This window comes from Papilio xuthus, unplaced genomic scaffold (assembly GCF_000836235.2).
Source record: "Papilio xuthus unplaced genomic scaffold, Pxut_1.1 DF828258.1, whole genome shotgun sequence".
NCBI classification, from domain to species: domain Eukaryota; kingdom Metazoa; phylum Arthropoda; class Insecta; order Lepidoptera; family Papilionidae; genus Papilio; species Papilio xuthus.
The window spans coordinates 3,332,848-3,351,358 of record NW_013530391.1 but is presented as its reverse complement, the minus strand read 5'-3'; the positions used below and the strand labels follow the sequence as shown (position 1 = coordinate 3,351,358).

Genomic DNA, 18,511 nt, shown 5'->3' with positions numbered 1-18,511 from the left:
ATTTTTATTTTAATACCGTATTGTATGCGACATACTTCGTGCTGAATTAAAATAACAAGTAATAGCGTTGTTTCAGTCATATCTGTGCCAAATTTCATCCAAATTCGCCATTTTGGAGTTACCTAATAACATTCATAAAACTTTTCCATTTATATCAATTGCTGTGTTAGATTTAGGTTTTTAAAGGTCATCAAGTTAAGCGCTTGTTTTGAATAATTTATAACACATTCAGTGCCACCACTTTCATATACAATTGTGTGGCACTGAACATGTTTTTTTTTATATTAAAACAAATTTGCAAACATACAAAGTATTTTAACTATTTTTTTAATTATTACGCTCTTATACGTATTTTTAATCATTGTACAATTGAAACGGGGCTTATGTAATCTTGAACAATGTATCAAACGTAAAACAAAACGCCATTGACAAGAGAGAATGCGGGTTGAAGATAATTCGATTCGTTGAATCCTTTACTTGTCAAAAACAAAGGAATTAAATTAATTTCAGTTTATTTTTTAAAATAAAATAACATTTATTTGGACAGTATTATTTAATTCGATATAAAGGTAATAAAACATGCGTTTATATAAAATAGATTTTATTAACAAATATAACTAAATCACACAAATGATGCTTCCGTAGTTAGTCTAGTAAGACACAGTACATTGATCTCTACCCTGATCCATTTTAACTATATTAAAATAAATATATTGTGTCGGTCGTGTTATCTAACAAACAGATTTACTGATAGATATATCTATATATATCAACCATCATAAGAGTCGGCTTCCACTACCGAGTTTCAAAATTGTTATTTTATGTTTTCTCAAGAAGAATGAAATGAGAATTTAGTTTTGTATGCATTTTAGTGAAAACAATTAAAAAGTGTAAAGTCACGGTAACAAATATGTACTTAATATGTTATCCAAGTTTTGATTTACTGTTTCTATCTTATAATATTTTGAGTCAATTTAACAAATATTTACTGTGGGTTTCTGACACCAAAATCTGTGTAAACATATCATCATTGTCATATCTTTGATAAATCAGAGATAATATTTTAAAAGGAGATTTTGGTCTCTGAAACTCATGGTCAAAGATTTAAAGTTACGTAAACTTTAAGGCAACATTTAACAATAGTGAGATTGAACAATGAAGCACAAAAAACAACAATTATAAAAATACTAACATTTCTTCCTAAACTAACAATACTAGAAGATGCACATTCTTTAAATTTTGTTATTGCTTTGAACTTTGATCAATAAAATTAATTACACTTTAAGATTTGGAATAGTTTGTTTTTTTATTTGTATTTCTATGTTTAACACTTAAAATAAATAGGAATTTATATATTTTTTTTATTTTAGTCAAAAAAATCTTTTATCTCTTCTAGACATAATTAAATATCAATGTTTGCTGAGTGAGGTAGGTTTAGAAGGTCGTGTGATGAAGTTGATGCTGTTATTCCTGCGACAGTGTGGCACAGCGCCGGAGCGAGCCAGCGCGACGCCGGAGATGAGAGCTGCAGCAAAAGCTATCACCAGTATAGTCCACCTGACAGTCTCCACGTACCCCAGCAATGTATGCGAGTGTCTCAGCTCCTCTTGAATAGATTCAGTTATTTCCGCACCCTAGAAATCAGTATTTGTTCACTAACTGTGGGTTTCTGGCACTAAAATCCCGTTGTCCTATTATTATTTGTTACGATATGTTTTAAATATATTTTGGTCTTAGAAACCCACCGTAAGTCTTGTAATAATGCACAATTTCCGGCTTTTTGGTGACGTTTTTAAATTCAGACATTTATATGAAAAGATCGAGCCTCTATTTGTGTTTAAATATATTCTTGATATAATATCGTGAATATTTGAATGTTAATTTTATTAAATAAAGTTAAATTTGATATAAATTTAATTATTATTGGCAATTTAGTATAGTATCATATAGTAAATTAACCATTCGATTTAAATATCAATCAGTTTGGGTGTTACAAACGTATCTAATTCTATTGAGAAGTGTAAATTGAGATGAATGGGACGTGGTTACGCGTGTGTTTAAATGGTTCCCGTTTAATTTAAATGAAATCCATACACTGAGCCAGTTAATATGATTTGCCCATTTGAAATGATCATTAAAAAAGGGAATTTTAATACAAAGTACCTATACTTAATGATTATAATAGGGTTTGATATAATTGGATTTGACGCAAACTTTACTTTTGGGAACGAAACGAATAGAATAACCATAATTATCAATATAGAACTACTACACGGTATTGTTTTTAAATGGATAAGTTTGAAGTGTTACCTCATCGAACCAGAGCAGAGGGAATATTCCTGTGCGCACTTTAGCCAGCTGCGGGAGATTGGCCATGTTGCGTAACTCTATGTTGAACTGAATGCGCTGCGCTCCCTTCATCACCACACCTGTCACCTGCCGTCATCATCACCACCATCATCATCATCAATCGTCGATTAAAACATACTGATTATAAATAAGTCCAACGGTGTATCAAATTTTAAACAGGACTATAAAAAGTAATCGTTTATAATGAATGTAATCTAATCTAGAATAGTTATAGCTACTTTATTCCCGTTTTCCCAAAAAGCGATGACTATTAATAAAGTGTATAAAAATGTGTAATGAATGAAACACGTTTTCCGTAAAACTGTATTTGTAGTTACGTCAGAACATACGTTCTATGTTTATTTATTTCACTTTATCTAATTTATCAGATTTAAGCAAACTTATATGAAGGACATATTAATTTCTTATAAATATTATGTTACTATGCAATGATACATTTGGTTTCTCAGATCACAACCTCTGTATAAAACATATAGTCATCCTTGTCATTATCTTTGACAAAACAGAGATAACGATATGTTTTAAATATTTACTAGAAAATAGAATATAGGGTGTATAAAAATGATATGATGACATAACTTGTAACGAAATTGGATGAAATTTTTTTTTTGTTTTAAAATAGCAGATTTTGTTGTAAATTTACTAATATTTCTTTTACCATTCCAACTAAGCTCTAGGCTTGTGCTAGGATATGGTTTACGACAATAGTCGAATGGCGGGATTCGAACCCCGACCTCGTGATCGGAAATCCGTACCATTAACCATTAGGCTATTGACGCTTACAACGAATTGATGATGAAATTGTCACTAAGGTTTTCCTTTGTGAATGTTTATGAGTTATTTCTGTGTCAACGTTACAATAGATTAATATCGTGCAAACAGCATTTCAGTCTGTGTTACTTCAAGTGTTATTTAAGTTAATATATTTTCAAGATAACCACCAAAAGTAAAATTTCACATTTCAAAAAATTATGAATGTCCATAAATTTTCAATCGTTTAAATAACTAAGTAAAAGACTAGTCGATAAAATAATTATTTTTAAATATAACTAAACACAATCAGCCTCTATCCATAACACTATTTGACACAATCGAATAAAAATAACAATGAAATATTTGCAATCAAATGAAAAGAAAAAAACCTATGTATTTAAAAGACAGTCCTAGTACTGGTATTTACTAACCGGGTCTAAGTATATAAAGCTCTTGTGCTTCTCCTTGTCCGGGGAGAGTCCGTAGTAGATGTACTCCCGGACTTCTTCCGAGGCGAGGTAGAAGTGCGGCAGCGAGATGAGGGCGGGCGCGCCCTGGCACGGCATCAGGTTCAGCACGCCCATCAGGAGGCAACCGTCGTGGCTGCCACTCCAGTTCCTACGGATGAATACAGCACCTCCTTCAACATACTGTTCTATTTCTCCCTCTCTATCTGGATAACGAGTCACTTTTTCTTGTAATCTGACGTAAGTTTTGACTTCTATTGACACATATTGTCATCTCTTACAATCTTTTTGGATAAAACAGAGACAATATGTGTCTATACAAAAAAATGTTCACGCAATCGAAACTCTAATAAAACTTTTCTTTTTAGAATAAATCGAAGCTTATCTTAGATCGTAGCTGTTACGCGTAAAATAAAATAGTCTTTTAGAAAGATACACACGACTATTGGATGTATGACAATAATTTGCAATTAGCTAATTTAGCTAACAATATTTTCTAAAAGTATAATAAAAAACATTGGATAGATTTTGGAGTTACAATTTGTAATTATATCTATTTTGTATATAAAATTTTATTTTGTTTGTTTAACGTATTTTTTATGACCAGTTAAAAGTTTCTCTTTTATGATTGTAACGCAATTTGAAAACGAAAGCTTAAATTGCTTTTTCCTCTTCCTCAACATTGTTTCAAATAAGTCGTATTTTATTTGTACGATGTTTAAGTTATTTTTGTTAATCTAATTAGTGAGTCTAGTAAATACATCAATAAAGTAAAAAGCAGAAACTCAGAATATGTTTTTTGTTGGATTTAAATTGCATAAAATTTTATATGTTATGTTTGTTTCAATCGGGTATTAAAAAGCATTTTCTAGTATTGAATTTCCTCATACATTTACCTTAAATAATAGCTAAATGCTAAACCTACATGGACATAAGTTTTTTCTGTAAATAAAATAAAACTAGAGAACATAAAGTTCAGTGCAGCGTTAATTTAAAATATTGCTAAAGTGTAACGCGCGCCGACACGACTTATTCATTTTAATGGCGGAGCAGAGTGCGCGGAACAAGTTTATATTATAATTTTAATATACTTTTATTACATTTGTCGGGATCTGAATGAAATGCTCGTGGATTTAAATTTTTGCTACACGTTGCTCATTGTGTCATTTAAAAACTGTTCTGCAGCGAATTTGAGATGTAATTATCGTAGATCTGCATGTTTGCTATTTTCTGAGCATAGGCGCTTCTACCATTTACATTGTTCAGCAAATACGATATTATAACCTTTTTAAATTTATTTTGATTCATAAAAATAATTCAATTTATTTTAACAACGATTTTTCGAACTAATGTATCTAAGAAACAAATATATATATCTGAAATTAACAAGAAAAGACCCTTTTCCTCTCCGCGACTGATAAACGAGTTAATTAACTTAGCAAATTATTGGCATCCAGTGCCATTTTGACGCAGCCACAAGTCTTTGGATATTTAAAACAAAACATTTATCACTGTCAGGGACTTTGGAGACCATTCAAAGGATTACGTCTTACAGTTTTAAGTAACATCATTATATAAACTTTGTTAGACGAGGCGTTAGGATTTATTCACTAACTACTATTCAACAAAGTTGTTACGTCTTAAATATTTTATAACTATTTAGTTTGTTAAATGCGATAATCATGATTTTAAGATATGATTTAAGTTGAAAGCGTAAGAACATAGTTTATTGAATTATTTAAACTTTCGTGAGTATAATAAACTGATATAAAAAACGGCTAAACCCTCACGTATATTCGTCCGGTGTCGGCACCGACTAATTTCGAACGCATTGGGGGCCCTTCATCAGGGTGAGTGGGAGTGGTACTATTTCGCGGACGCGGCCTTTCGCTGAGTGAGCGACGGGCCGCGTCCCGATAGGTTCCAAACTAGTCGGTGCCGTCACCGGAAGAATAAACGTCAGTGTTTAGCCGTTTTATATAAGTTCATAGTGTATTGTTCTTGTAACTTATTAATTTAAAAGTAAAATCGACCAACCGTGGGTTTCTGAGACCAAAATGCCCGTTTAAAACATCTCTGTTTAGTCAAATATGACAGGGATGACGATATATTTTATAAAGAATGTCTCAGAAACCACAAATTCTATCCTTTCTACTTATTTCTAAAGAGTAAAGCGATAGAAGATTTTAATTTAAGGAGAGAGGGGTTTTATAGTTAGAGGAAATATAACTTTTTTGTGGATCCTGTACTGTGTGTGTACTAAAAAATATAAAACTTACTTTCTACAGAAGCATTTGTTTGAAGGATTAACACTCTTTGAGGCGAGCGCTGTTTCAGTCAGCTCGTAGTAGTACGCGCTCATGTTGAATATCGACCGCTTGCCCATCAGGTCCACTGACAAAGATCTGCCAGATGGTACAAAATGTTACTACACATAGATCATTTAACACTAGTTGTTACCAATACATTTATATTTTTAAGATATTTTTTTTTACTTTTCTTTTTAATAGATATTTGACATGGGGTATTAATTGCTTTATTACCCTAAATATTAAAGGAAATATATTATAGTTATGGGCCATTTTGCTAGTGATAAAATGTTGCGCGTTGTTACACTATTTTATGTATCATTTGATGACGTCACTTGGCAGGAAAGTATGTTGGCAACAACCCTCCACCCCATGTTCCATATTGTGTTCGCCAATAAATGTAATGCAGACATTAATATTACGCAATAACTTTTTTAATCCCTCTTTCTGCAGATTGACTATAAATTCATCAAGTAATGGGTATACCATTTCTATTATTAAATATTAGCTGTCGCCCGTGACTCCATCTCTATCGCGAATTAAAAAAAAACTATTGGTCGCAGCGTATATGTTACACAGCCTTTCTCTATAAATGGCCTATCCAACAAAAAAAGAATTTTTCAAATCGGTCCAGAAGTTTCTGAGATTAGCGCGTTTAAACAAACTTCCGCTTTATAATATTAGTATAGTATAGATAAATTGTAAGGCTAAGTCAGTGGAAATGGGGTTTAAACTTAGGATATGTTAGAACAAAAATATTTGTATGAGGGTTACAAAGTTTGCATACCTACAAATATCAGGATCATAAGTGTAAAGTTTTTGAGGTACGTTGTTTTCGTCGATCGGTGGGAAGATCGATGAATCGGATCCGTTGATCATGCCACAGAAAGGGTCGCCCCATTCCTTCATAGTGCGTCTGTCCTTGTACCCGACTATGTGACCCAATTCGTACACGTTTTCTGTACCACGGACCATATCGAATGGACCCAGCGGGGTATTGTTCCACTGGAAGTGACAAGAAGTATAACATTTATATATTTTTTAAATGTATGTGTAATCAACCCGTATTGGTGGTTGCAGAGTGGTTAGCTATGACCTAGTTAACCCTGACATAGGGTAAGCTCCGAGCACCTAAGTGAACACGTATAGTGAGCTGATGATCATGATATGCGTAACTTAACTATTTTTTTTTATATCATAAGGTGGCAAACGAGCGAGCGGCCACCTGAAATCGCTGAAATAGCGAAGTGACCGTTGACCATAGACATACGCAATTGCATATGCGTTGTCTACCTTTAATCGCCGGAGGAGAGGATGCACAGAAAGAAAATATCTTCCCTTTCCATGCATCCTCTCATCCGGAAAGTCCACTTCCACTTCCCATCCTTTTCTTATAAGAAAAAGGGTGGGAAGAGAAAGAGGACTAAATTAGGCCTCCGGGACGCACACTCTTAAAACGAAACACGGAATAGCTTCCACTTGACGCCTGTCTTCTGTGTGATCGTGGTATTTCACCGGGCGAGCCGGGACTATTCGTGCGAAGATGTTAAAGCTCGCTCTACCACTGTTAAAAAAACTAAGCTCTGAAAATAGGACATGACAATAGGAATGCTGGATATCAAATCAACGACCGTTTTCCTCGTTTCTTTGTTTCGAATGTATTTCTTATTCCAATATCAGACTTTTACAAATTCAATTGACACTGGCAAAATCGAATTCCGATCAGAATTTTGGAATTTAATTCTCAAATTGATCTGTGAGCATCTCTATATTTAATAGCCAGATATTTTAGAAAAGGGAATCTTTTTCATATAATTGCAGTTTGTAGATTTTACAATAGCTTAAGATATTTAAATAACTTATTGTATAGAAGAGAAAATGGAAAATGGAAGCGGACAGTTCAAAGATGGCAGTCGCGTGGAACGTAATTTCCTGCGACTGAACTGAGCAATATAGAACTTTCCCTGTTTCTCTACGATATATTTATTTTATTATTTCAAATAAAAATTTAGAAAATACTATGAAAAATATTAGTTATAGCTTATAGAAATAAGTTATTAGAATCCATTTCCACGAATACAAAGTATTACAAAAAAGATTAAAAAAAATGTAGCTGGCTGTATGATAAAAATTTTAAGAATCGTGAGCCAATAAACTACCTTGATAGTCTTATTTCTTCGTATATTTATAGAATTAAAAAATAATTTATGACTTTAAACTTAAATTATTCAAACTTTCGTGAGACATTATACTAAACTGATATATAAGCACTCACGTGAGCGACGGGCCGCGTCCGCGAAATAATACCAGTGCCACTCATCCTGATGAAGGGCCCCCGATGGGCTAGAAACTAGTCGGTGCCGCCACCGGACGTATATACGTGAGTGTTCAGCCGTGTTTATATATCAGTTTAGACTTTAAACTTGTTACGAGCGATAAGTTTCGTTCATTGACACTATGGAATTTGCATCGTATGAATAACAGGTTCGAGTTGACAATAACCCACTTTTTTGTTAAGGCTTTATACCACGACTACGCAAGTATGGCCTAAAAGAATATCCACGCGTAGTAAAATATACGTATATCGATTTAAAAAAAACAACGGTTGTTTTATGAATTTATTTTTTATAAATTGAGGCGTTTTCTAAAGATAACCGTTATTTTTTAAACCGACTGAATGAGTTTGGAAACGGTTTCAGAGCGTATTTATGTTTTAACTTTTGACTAACTGTGGGTTTCTGAGACCTCTCTATATAAAACATATCATGGTGACTGTCATTATCTTTGACAAAACAGATATAACAAAATGATTTAAACAGATATTTTGGTCTCGGAAACTCACGATATATTGTTTTTGACAAGTAGGGTGTCATTCGATTTATATTCTTCTTTTGAGTGTTATAGGGTCACAGGCTTTTTGTTTTTTTTTATTAGCAAAGAACACAAAATAATTTAAGCTATTATTTTTAGTGTTAGAGGTATACGTGTTTAGTAATAAAATATCTTACATGTCCAAACATTGAGAAATAATATCCTTTGCCATCGTCCGCGAGTCTCATTGTAGTTGGCCGTTTGGCGCGCAATGTTCCACACACCAGACCTGGAAGTATTTAAAAAATTGATTAATATGTATACTGTAAACTGATATGGCACGTCGGAAACAAGATAACTCTTCTGTCCGACGTGCCAATTCATAAATTATGTTGGTTTTATTTATAAAGAGTAATAATGACTTGGTTGAGGCGTAGCCAAAGAAGAATTCGATCAAACGTTAGTAAGATATTTTTGTGTAAAACAATTTAAGTACAGTCAGCTGCATAAATATGTATACACTTATTATACAAAACATTATAAACTTGTTTACGTCTTCGGTTTCAAAAATACTAAAGTACTAATTTGTTAATAACATGTTATGATTAACAGAAGAATACGCACAGAAACGTGCACAAATATCTTTGAAACAGAAGGAGTAAACTAGTTCTTAAAGTTTTATAAATGTATACATATTAATGCAGCTGACTGTACATGTACAAAATAGCATCATGCTTTAAGTATTATTACCCATGCACATAACATTAATTATCATTTGTATTTTTAGTAACACGAGGATCGCGACTGGAATTTTTTTAATTTAAAGGTTAATAGTTCATTATAAAGCAACACCATCTAGTTATGTAAATTATAAACAGCAGTACGGCGGCCAAAGTGCATTTATTACGTTGTTAAAAACCTTATATTAAAACTATATAGATATTTACATTGAAAGTTGCATTAAATTCAATTCACTCCTACACCTCGTTAACACTTCGACTTCCCGCGCGAATGTCTTGTCTCTTTTTCACAATTTTTTTTTAATCTAAAAGGCAAAGGTTCTTATTGGTCAGTGTGCCACTTCTTTGGGAGAGTGATTATTCTTCGTTCATCAAAGAGTTTGCATATGTAACTCAACTCTCTCAACACTAGTTCAGAGGAAAGATAATCATTATTTTATGCATTTATTTTAGATTCAAAATTCTTTACCTTATCTAGTAACCAAAAATATTAGTCGTTACGGATATTTTTTTTAAGAATATTAGCAGTTTTTAATGTATTTTTAACACGTTAAATGCCACTATGATTTGCACATATTAAAATAATGTCGTACTTACGATTGAATGGCATTGCATGTGTTGATACTAATCATTTGTATGTATTTATACTTACTTAAAGCGGAATTATCGGCTTCACAGTTGAGGAAGATACCATCGAATAATAAATCCTTTACTTTTACTCGCATAAACGGATCCGTTAGATTATTACCGAAGAATATTTCCAATGCTTTGTTGACAGATCCCAATATAGCTGGCATCATACCATTCACTGTTAATATTACAGCCTAAAATTAAAAAAAAAATAAAACTTTTATCAGACAATCATATGATGAAATAATTATCTTACTTTTTTTTTTAATAACAGAAGGGGGCAAACGAGCAGCGGGAACACCGAGGTGTTCAACGACGCCCATGGACATCAGCAATACCAGAGGAACCGCAGATGCGTTGCCGGCCTTTGAGATAGTGATAAGCTCGCTTCCTGAAGGATCCTAAGTCCTACTATATTTTTTTAAATTGGAATATTTAGATGTATGGATGGATGGCATAAATACAGAACAGAGTCTGGAACCCATGGGCTACATGTACAGTTTTTTTATACCGCGCGGACGGAGACGCGATCGACAGCTTGTCATCCATACATTCTCAATTAACACGGTTACCGCTGAAAACAAATAGTTTGGCTTTAGAGCTCGCTGTTATTACCGTATTTAATATTTTAGGAATTTTCGTATCTCTGCTAATCTATTACTTGGTAATTTATTACTCAAGTGTCGCAAGATTTTCGTAAAAAGGCAAAAGTATTTTTTAAGTATTTGACTCTTGAAAGACGAAAAATCGACTCACCCAATAAACCTACAAAGGTGACCAAGGGTCAGATGACCCATCAGTGTTATATAGAAAACGGTATTAAAAAAATCAGAAAAGGTTGTATGTGTATTATTAATCAAAGAGTTTTTCTTAGGTTACCTTTAGGTGACTTTAGGTCAAATCCCAGGATGAAGGTTAGATTTAATACAGATTTAATTTCCTGCAGTAAAATTACGGATAATAAATTTTCACGTGTACAGAAAAATTGAATTCTTTGGAAGACATAAATTAGTGTTAAACATAGATTCAGTATGTGATAGGTCGTAAATCGAGTATCGGTTGTAAAAAGCTTACCTTGGAGACAAGTAATAAAACGTAACATCAATAATTGCCGAAAAGAATTACAATGTAAAAACTCCGAGACATAAACTAAATGTTTTTATAATATGCTATAAGTTACCCGCGACATCGTCTACGTGGAATTAAAAAAAAACTAGTTATAAATATAGCCTATAGAACACTGGGATAGTGTACCATCTCTACTGCGAAAGAATTCTTCAAATCGGTTCTATAGTTTCGGAACCCAGTTATACATATGTTGGGTCACTGCGGATGTGTCTTGCGATCGGTCGCTTGGTGTTTTTAGCGCAGCATTTCTAAATTGCGAGCAACCATAAAGTTTGTAGTGTACTATACTTACCATATAAGTAAGGTTGATAACAGTGAGCTCGTCATGTTCGCTCAGAGTGCCAGACGCCTGAGCGTCGAACACAAATGATTTCTTAAGCGTGTACTTGATTGTGTCATTTTCGCCGTAACCCAGAACTGTCTTCTCTCGATATTCTCTAAAATATTAACAGCACTAGTAATATGATCTGACGATAGAATTGAGAAACAACACAATAACAAATAAAATCATCGTCATATCCCTCTCCTCAACTCTATGTGGGGTCAGCACAAGTTTTGTGTTCCAAATCGATCAATGGTTAGTCATTTCAGTTTTTACTTTCTTCTTAAGAATGCCACGTTAACACAATCATTTCTATTCTAAGGCCTAAGTCTATGGACTTCTCCAAATTCATATTTAAAATAAAGATCTCAATATGTTACTCATCATCAGCTCACTATACGTCCCCACCGAGGGGCTCGGAGCCTACTCTAAGTTAGGGGTGACTAGGCCATAGTAACCACGCTGGCCCACTGCGGGTTGGTTGACTTCACACATATCTTTGAATTTCTTCTCAGATACGTGCAGGTTGCATCACGATGTTTTCCTTCACCGTAAGAACGTCGGATAAATGTACATATGTAAATCGAAAATCGAAAAACACATTGGTACATGGCGGGATTCGAACCCAGGACCTGCAGATTGCAAGTCAACCGTTAGACCACTGAGCCACCGACGCTCCTATTACTGTTATTATTTAACTAAGTTAAATTCGACCTATGATACTTCCAACTTGCTATGAACATTTTCTACGCACATCATAATAATATTACACATATGGAATTTGTTTGAGGGTTTTTATCTCCACTCTAGAATATCAATATTAAAAACAAACTACATAAGTAACTTTTTACATGACTAAGCAATAATCATGTTTATGTAATTTAATATTATGTACTCGTTTAGTAATTGACCATACATATATAATTTATTTTAGATTTTAAAATGCGATATGGAAAATTACGAGTGCTACGTAATTGGTACCAATTGTTTGATACGCATCGGTTATAAAAAAAACACCAGCTAATTTAGAATCAATTATGAATTGACGTTGGCATTATTGATTTTTTCCTGGCTTTGCATTGTTAACGATAACGCTTATTTTCCGTGTTTTTTTCTAATTACTTTAATATAAGGTAAAAGGTTAACTATTTGATATCTGATACGTAACATATCCAGACAATAACATAAAATTATTTAAATTTGGGCTCTCTATGAAAAGATAAATATTACTACAGAAGTTTTCTAATTTAGTTTGTATCGACTTGTAACGCCATCTATTGAATCTTTAGATAAACTAAACTTCTTACTTCGGCAGACATTGTACGGCTTAACTGAGACATGCGAGTTAAGACGTAATTTTTAATTACTAAATGACATATTAGTAAAAAATATATTTTGTATTAACTTACTTGTAAACATAAGGTCCGATTTCTTGTAAACGAGGTTTTTCTCCTTCGCTAACCTCTTCTGGATTGCTAATGTTAAAAACATAGACCTTAAATGTGAGAGGCATCGGCAGCTTTCGCCATTTCTCAAACATCTTCGAGGAATTTTCGATTTGAACATTCTGAAAAAATATTATGTAATTTTATTAAATTTCTAAAAAAAAGTTTTCAAACATAATCTTTGATGACAGTATAAATAATAGTAGAAACAAAGTTACGAAGTCGCGGAAACTGCAAGTAACTTACATTGAGTGTAATTACTTAAGGTTATAAGATCAACTTGTAAACAACTTAAATAATTATCTGACGGCAACTTAAATAATTATCTCATATTTTTTTTCTTTAATTTATTAGTAGTAATAGAGATAAATTATAAAATATGTTAAGAAAAGAGGTTCACCGGAAAAATATTCGATCTTTTTATATTTAATCCGAACCTTTTAAATTTGAATTTTACGTCAAAATGTTTTTTTTTTAAGAAAGATTCAAAATAAATTTCATTGCAATTGGATCTCATGGATGTCAAATGGACAAATGTCGTTATGTTCGAGTTATTTATTTAAGAAGCTAAAGAACATTAGCAAAGAAAATAATAATATCAAATTTGATTTTAGATTTAATTAAGATAAATCTAGGAGATTTTCATCAAGATTGTATTAAAAGTCCAGTCGCTGCCTCTTTAGTTTTCAAATTAAAGTATTTAAACATTTCTCTTATAGATTAAATAATTGTAATTACTTAGTTAAGACGTCTGTTTTCAATTCTGTGGCACATGTTTAGACCTTATACTCAAACATTGAGCTCGAAAAAGTTTTTATGTCTTACTCGTCTTATCTTAACAAATACAGGTTAGAGATTCAATATGACGATAAAAAGTTGTAACAACTTTTTGTAACACAAATGATCTCATAAATATTCAATGTATTAATAAGATGTTAAAAATCACTACTTAACACTAAGTAATACAAATCACTTTAAAACTAGTTTTTAACTTTTGACGCAGTATTATTTTATCTATATAAAGAAATATCAATGTATACAGTTTGTATATTTGTTCACAATGCGTTCCCAACGTATGTGGAGTCTAATTAATCTATAACACTATCTATCAATCAAAAAATATATTAAACATAACATAGTTATCTATCTATTAATTTAAACATTGGTTATTGATTAAATGAGAAGGATAAGAATATGTTTTTGTACTAGTTTTTCGACATTAAAAACACAATGTAGGTGTTTATAGTCATAAACAATTGTATTCTAATCTTATCTTACGCAAGAAGTAGTTTTATTGCATTACGGATTACATATTAACATGTTGTATTTAATTATTGACAAATGAATAACTTTACCGTATTTATTTATAATATTACATCGTCACTTTTCGTCTATTATTAAGATAAATAAGGTTTATGGAAAGAAAACAGTTACGTCGGCGTCACCTGTGTGAATCGTATGTTAAAAGTTTATAAATTTAATTTAGTACCATTGATAAATACTTCTTTGTTTTGTTGTTTACACTCTAATATTTACAATAACTAACAAAATTGCATTATCACAAACAAAATATTATTATAATACGTTTTTGCTTTCACATCTGATTCGCGCCTAATTCACTTTGGTTGTTTTCTTTTTAATCGTGTTTGTCTATTGCATTCTCGGTGGCCAGTACTAGTTGAATATTCATCCACATTATTATTGCAATTTAAATAATTATTATTCTACAATTTCCTGACTTATTAAATACATGAATTTTTAATATAAATGTGCTTTTACGTTTTCAAACAATAGAAATACAATACCATTTGACTCAGCGCCATCTAGTGTTTGATAAGTACCAACCAAAAAGAAAAATAAATACTTCTATTAGATTTGAATATTTTACAATAATTATACAACTTTTTAATAGCTTAAGTTACCTTTTGCTTATCTGAGATATTGTCAATTAATATAATTAATCCGTTTGCTTATTTAATGTAACTTGAAAAACCTGATCTGTGTAACATTTTGCACTCCCAGGCGTATAAAACAAAGTTATCATCGGATCGATCGTAAGGATTAATTATTAGGTTCGGGTGTTAGCGACTTTATATTTTAAATAAAAGGCAAACGCACATGAACGATTCGACATATACATTCTATTAAAATTTAAGTTGCTGGTTTTTAATATCTAATTGAAAGAATCTTTTTGATACTTATAACTTTTTTAGCGTATGTAAACGATGCCTAAGGTGTCTTGTGGAGTAACAACCTCGACCTGAATCTAATGTTGCTGGAGTAACCTAGACTGGATTTAATATTAAATATAATATATTGATTGTATTTAATCGTAATGTGGATGTGTCTGTAATAATTATATACATATATGTATATACAGGTGTCCCAAAAGGCTACACCTTCTAAAAATTTTACACCTTCTGGGGCAATTTTGTAACCGATGACCTACAAATTTTGCTATATTTAAAAAAAGCTATTGTGTTATCGTCAATAACCCTTTATCAATATGAAATAAAAAAACAATACAACTAACAAAGATTTTAAAGAAAATTAAAGTTGCCCCAGAAGGTGTAAAATTTTTAAGTTTTTTAAAAAATGCCATTTATTTTTTTTTAATACCCAGAGGGGAATTTTTATTTTATTTTTCTGGTGACCCTTGTGACCACCCCTATCATCCCCCTTCCTATGTACGTAATCTTTTGGGACACCCTGTATAATTCAATTGTTTGTTAGTCTCGCTAAATCTCGAGAACGGTTAAACGGATTTATCTTATCTTGGTCGTGAAATGTTCGTGGAGGTCAGATCGATGGCTGAATGGATGTTTGATTGAAGGTATGTCTGGATCGGTTTATAGGATCCTTCTGAAACTTGGCATAGATGTAGAACATAGTCTGAAAGAACACATAGGCTAATAATTATGTTTTTTTTTAATTAAGCGCGGACGGAGTCGCGGGTAACATCGTTACTTATTCGGGTTTTGAAGATTTACGTTGTCTTATGTTCGAAGAGCCTTAGTGCACTTATTCTAGATAATCCATCTTTCAATTGATAAAAAAATTATTAAACTCCTTCGTTAAAAAGAATAAAATAAAATCATACTGAATTTATTTGTAATTTAACAATTTCTTTACAATATATTCATAATGTGATAATACACATGCGTGGGAAATAATAATAAAATAATTCTTTATTATTAAAATGAATTATAAATTATTTTGAATCTTTATTTAATTTAATAATGTAAACAAAGTCGCATAATTTATAACGAACTTACAGGATAAAGATGAAAGATATCTGAATATCACTGAGACGTGAGATGTTTGACAATTGCAATTATTACTTTGTTAAAAGGCATAAAAAAACTGTAGACGACATTGTGTAGTGTACATATACATATATATAAATATATAGAGGTCACGCTAAGACAATATACATACTAAATTTTAATCGAAGCTTTTATGTTAAGAGTTTTTTGTGCTGCTGTCAACCTATAAATTTGAAAACTAGTATTGGCCCAAATTAGCAGGAAGAATGATTTTTTTTTAAATGGTAGATTATTCGGAAAATTCTACCAGACAGGTAGTGTGATAAGATACCTGAATCTTAATCTTACTCCTTACTAATATTATAAATGCGAATGTTTAGATGTATGGATGTTTGTTTGAAGGTATCTCCAAAACGGCAGAACGGATCTCACTGAAATTTGGCACACATATTTATGATAGTAATGTCGCATATTTTCTTTGGCCGAATCGTTTCAGACCGTCCATGTGATGTTTAAATGAAGTGTCTTACTAATATTATAAATACGAAAGTTTGGCATAGATGTAGAACATAGTCTGGAAGAACAAATAGGCTGCTATCTTTTAATCCACACGGATGTAGTCGCGGGCGACGGCTAGTAACATTAGTAATGCGAATGTTTCGATGGATGGATAGGTATATGTTAGAAAGTATCTCAGAAACGGTTCAACGGAACTTCCTGAAATTTGGCATAAATGTAGAATTTAATCTGGAAGAACACCTATGCTATTTAATAATTTTTTTAATTCCGCGCGGACGGAGTCGCGGGCGATAGCTAATTGTAGTATAAAAGTAACATAAATTAGTTATGTTAAGTGCCACATAGCATATACATGTTAAATGTGTAAAATATGCATTTTTTTATTATACTAACTTTGTTGACTATCGTAATGAATGTTTTAGCATATTATGTGCTAAGTAGAAACAAGAGTTTAATGTTGGATTCCGAGATAAAAAGAAGCAAAGTAAATAGAGGTATTTTTAGGGTTCCGTACCTCATAGGAAAAAAACGGAACCCTTATAGGATCGCTTTGTTGTCCGTCCGTCTGTCTGTCAAGACCCTTTTTTAATATATATGTGTGTTTTACTTTCCGCCAATGTATCACATGATTGATTAAAAAATATTTTTAATTTCGTTTTAATTTCCTTTCATTAATTTGCATTATTTTTGTAATTAAATAATAGACATAATTTTATACATTAAAAGCTGGTTTCTGAGATCAAAATCACCGTTAATATGGTTATATTGTTATCTCTGTTTTATTAATGATAATGACAGGGATGACAGCAATTATACAGGGATTCTGGTTTTACAAACCGACGGTTAGTCATATAAATAAACCAATTACCTTTTGAACTTGCCGCTTAACGATTTTCGGGAAGCCCCACGAAGCTAATACAATAGCAACAATGAGAGCACAGAAAGAAATAAAGAAAAATAATTTTGAATGTTTTCCCAACATTATCACTGGTTTAAAACACTTTTTAAACTTAAAAAAATAACACACTTATAATTAAAAAAAGTGCTAGTTAAAGAAATTCAAAATTAATTTTAATAAAACATTTTAATTTTTAAATTTCGAATTATCGGGACGTATCACGACAGAGGACCGTCTTCTCCGACACTACAACGTTATAAACAATAACGGTCCGGACTATACGTTTGCTGTTTTCATTGTCATTTTTTTTTCGATAAAAGCAAGTAACTGACGTAACGCTCGAAGGCTTACTTAGTTAATCAAGCTAACTTGACTAGCTAACTACCTTTTATGTGAAAAATTTATAAAATAAATTTAGTAAATTATACGTAAGCGAGTGAAATTATTTTTAATGGAAAAAATCATAACCATTAATACTTATTACATAAAGCCTTAACCTTTTACATTAAATTGCCCAAAATAGACGTATCGTGGTTTATTGTTTTTAATTATTTTTTTCTTTAAATAATAAAAATACTGCAATGTTTTATTTACAAATAAGCGCCAAATAACAATCCGAATGATGAATTTTTTAATTTTAATTTAGAATTCTAATTCGACTGAGTAAAAGCATCTACAATGAAATAATCAAGTGACGTAGCATTTTGTCACTTAAGTTACGCATGTAATTGGAAGTTAATTAAGTGTATCCGTGACTTACTCAGCCTTGCTACAATGAGGATATCTATTAGTATTCTAATAATGGCCACAGATAACTTAATTATTAAATCAGCATTAAAAAATCATTTTACTT

General features: G+C 31.8%; 1 protein-coding gene across 1 annotated transcript; it reads right to left on the bottom strand.

The window, feature by feature from the left end:
- Nucleotides 1–1,378: 1,378 nt before the first annotated feature.
- On the bottom strand, nt 1,379–17,929 carry LOC106113515 (sensory neuron membrane protein 2). Its single transcript, XM_013306329.1, has 10 exons — nt 17,629–17,929; nt 12,940–13,097; nt 11,501–11,645; nt 10,103–10,274; nt 8,908–8,999; nt 6,687–6,904; nt 5,870–5,995; nt 3,555–3,741; nt 2,311–2,436; nt 1,379–1,634 (listed from the first exon to the last, which is right to left on the bottom strand). The coding sequence occupies exons 1-10, from the start codon at nt 17,740–17,742 to the stop codon at nt 1,410–1,412; spliced, it is 1,563 nt and encodes a 520-aa protein (XP_013161783.1). The 5' UTR covers nt 17,743–17,929; the 3' UTR covers nt 1,379–1,409.
- Between the last annotated feature and the right edge of the window lie 582 nt (nt 17,930–18,511).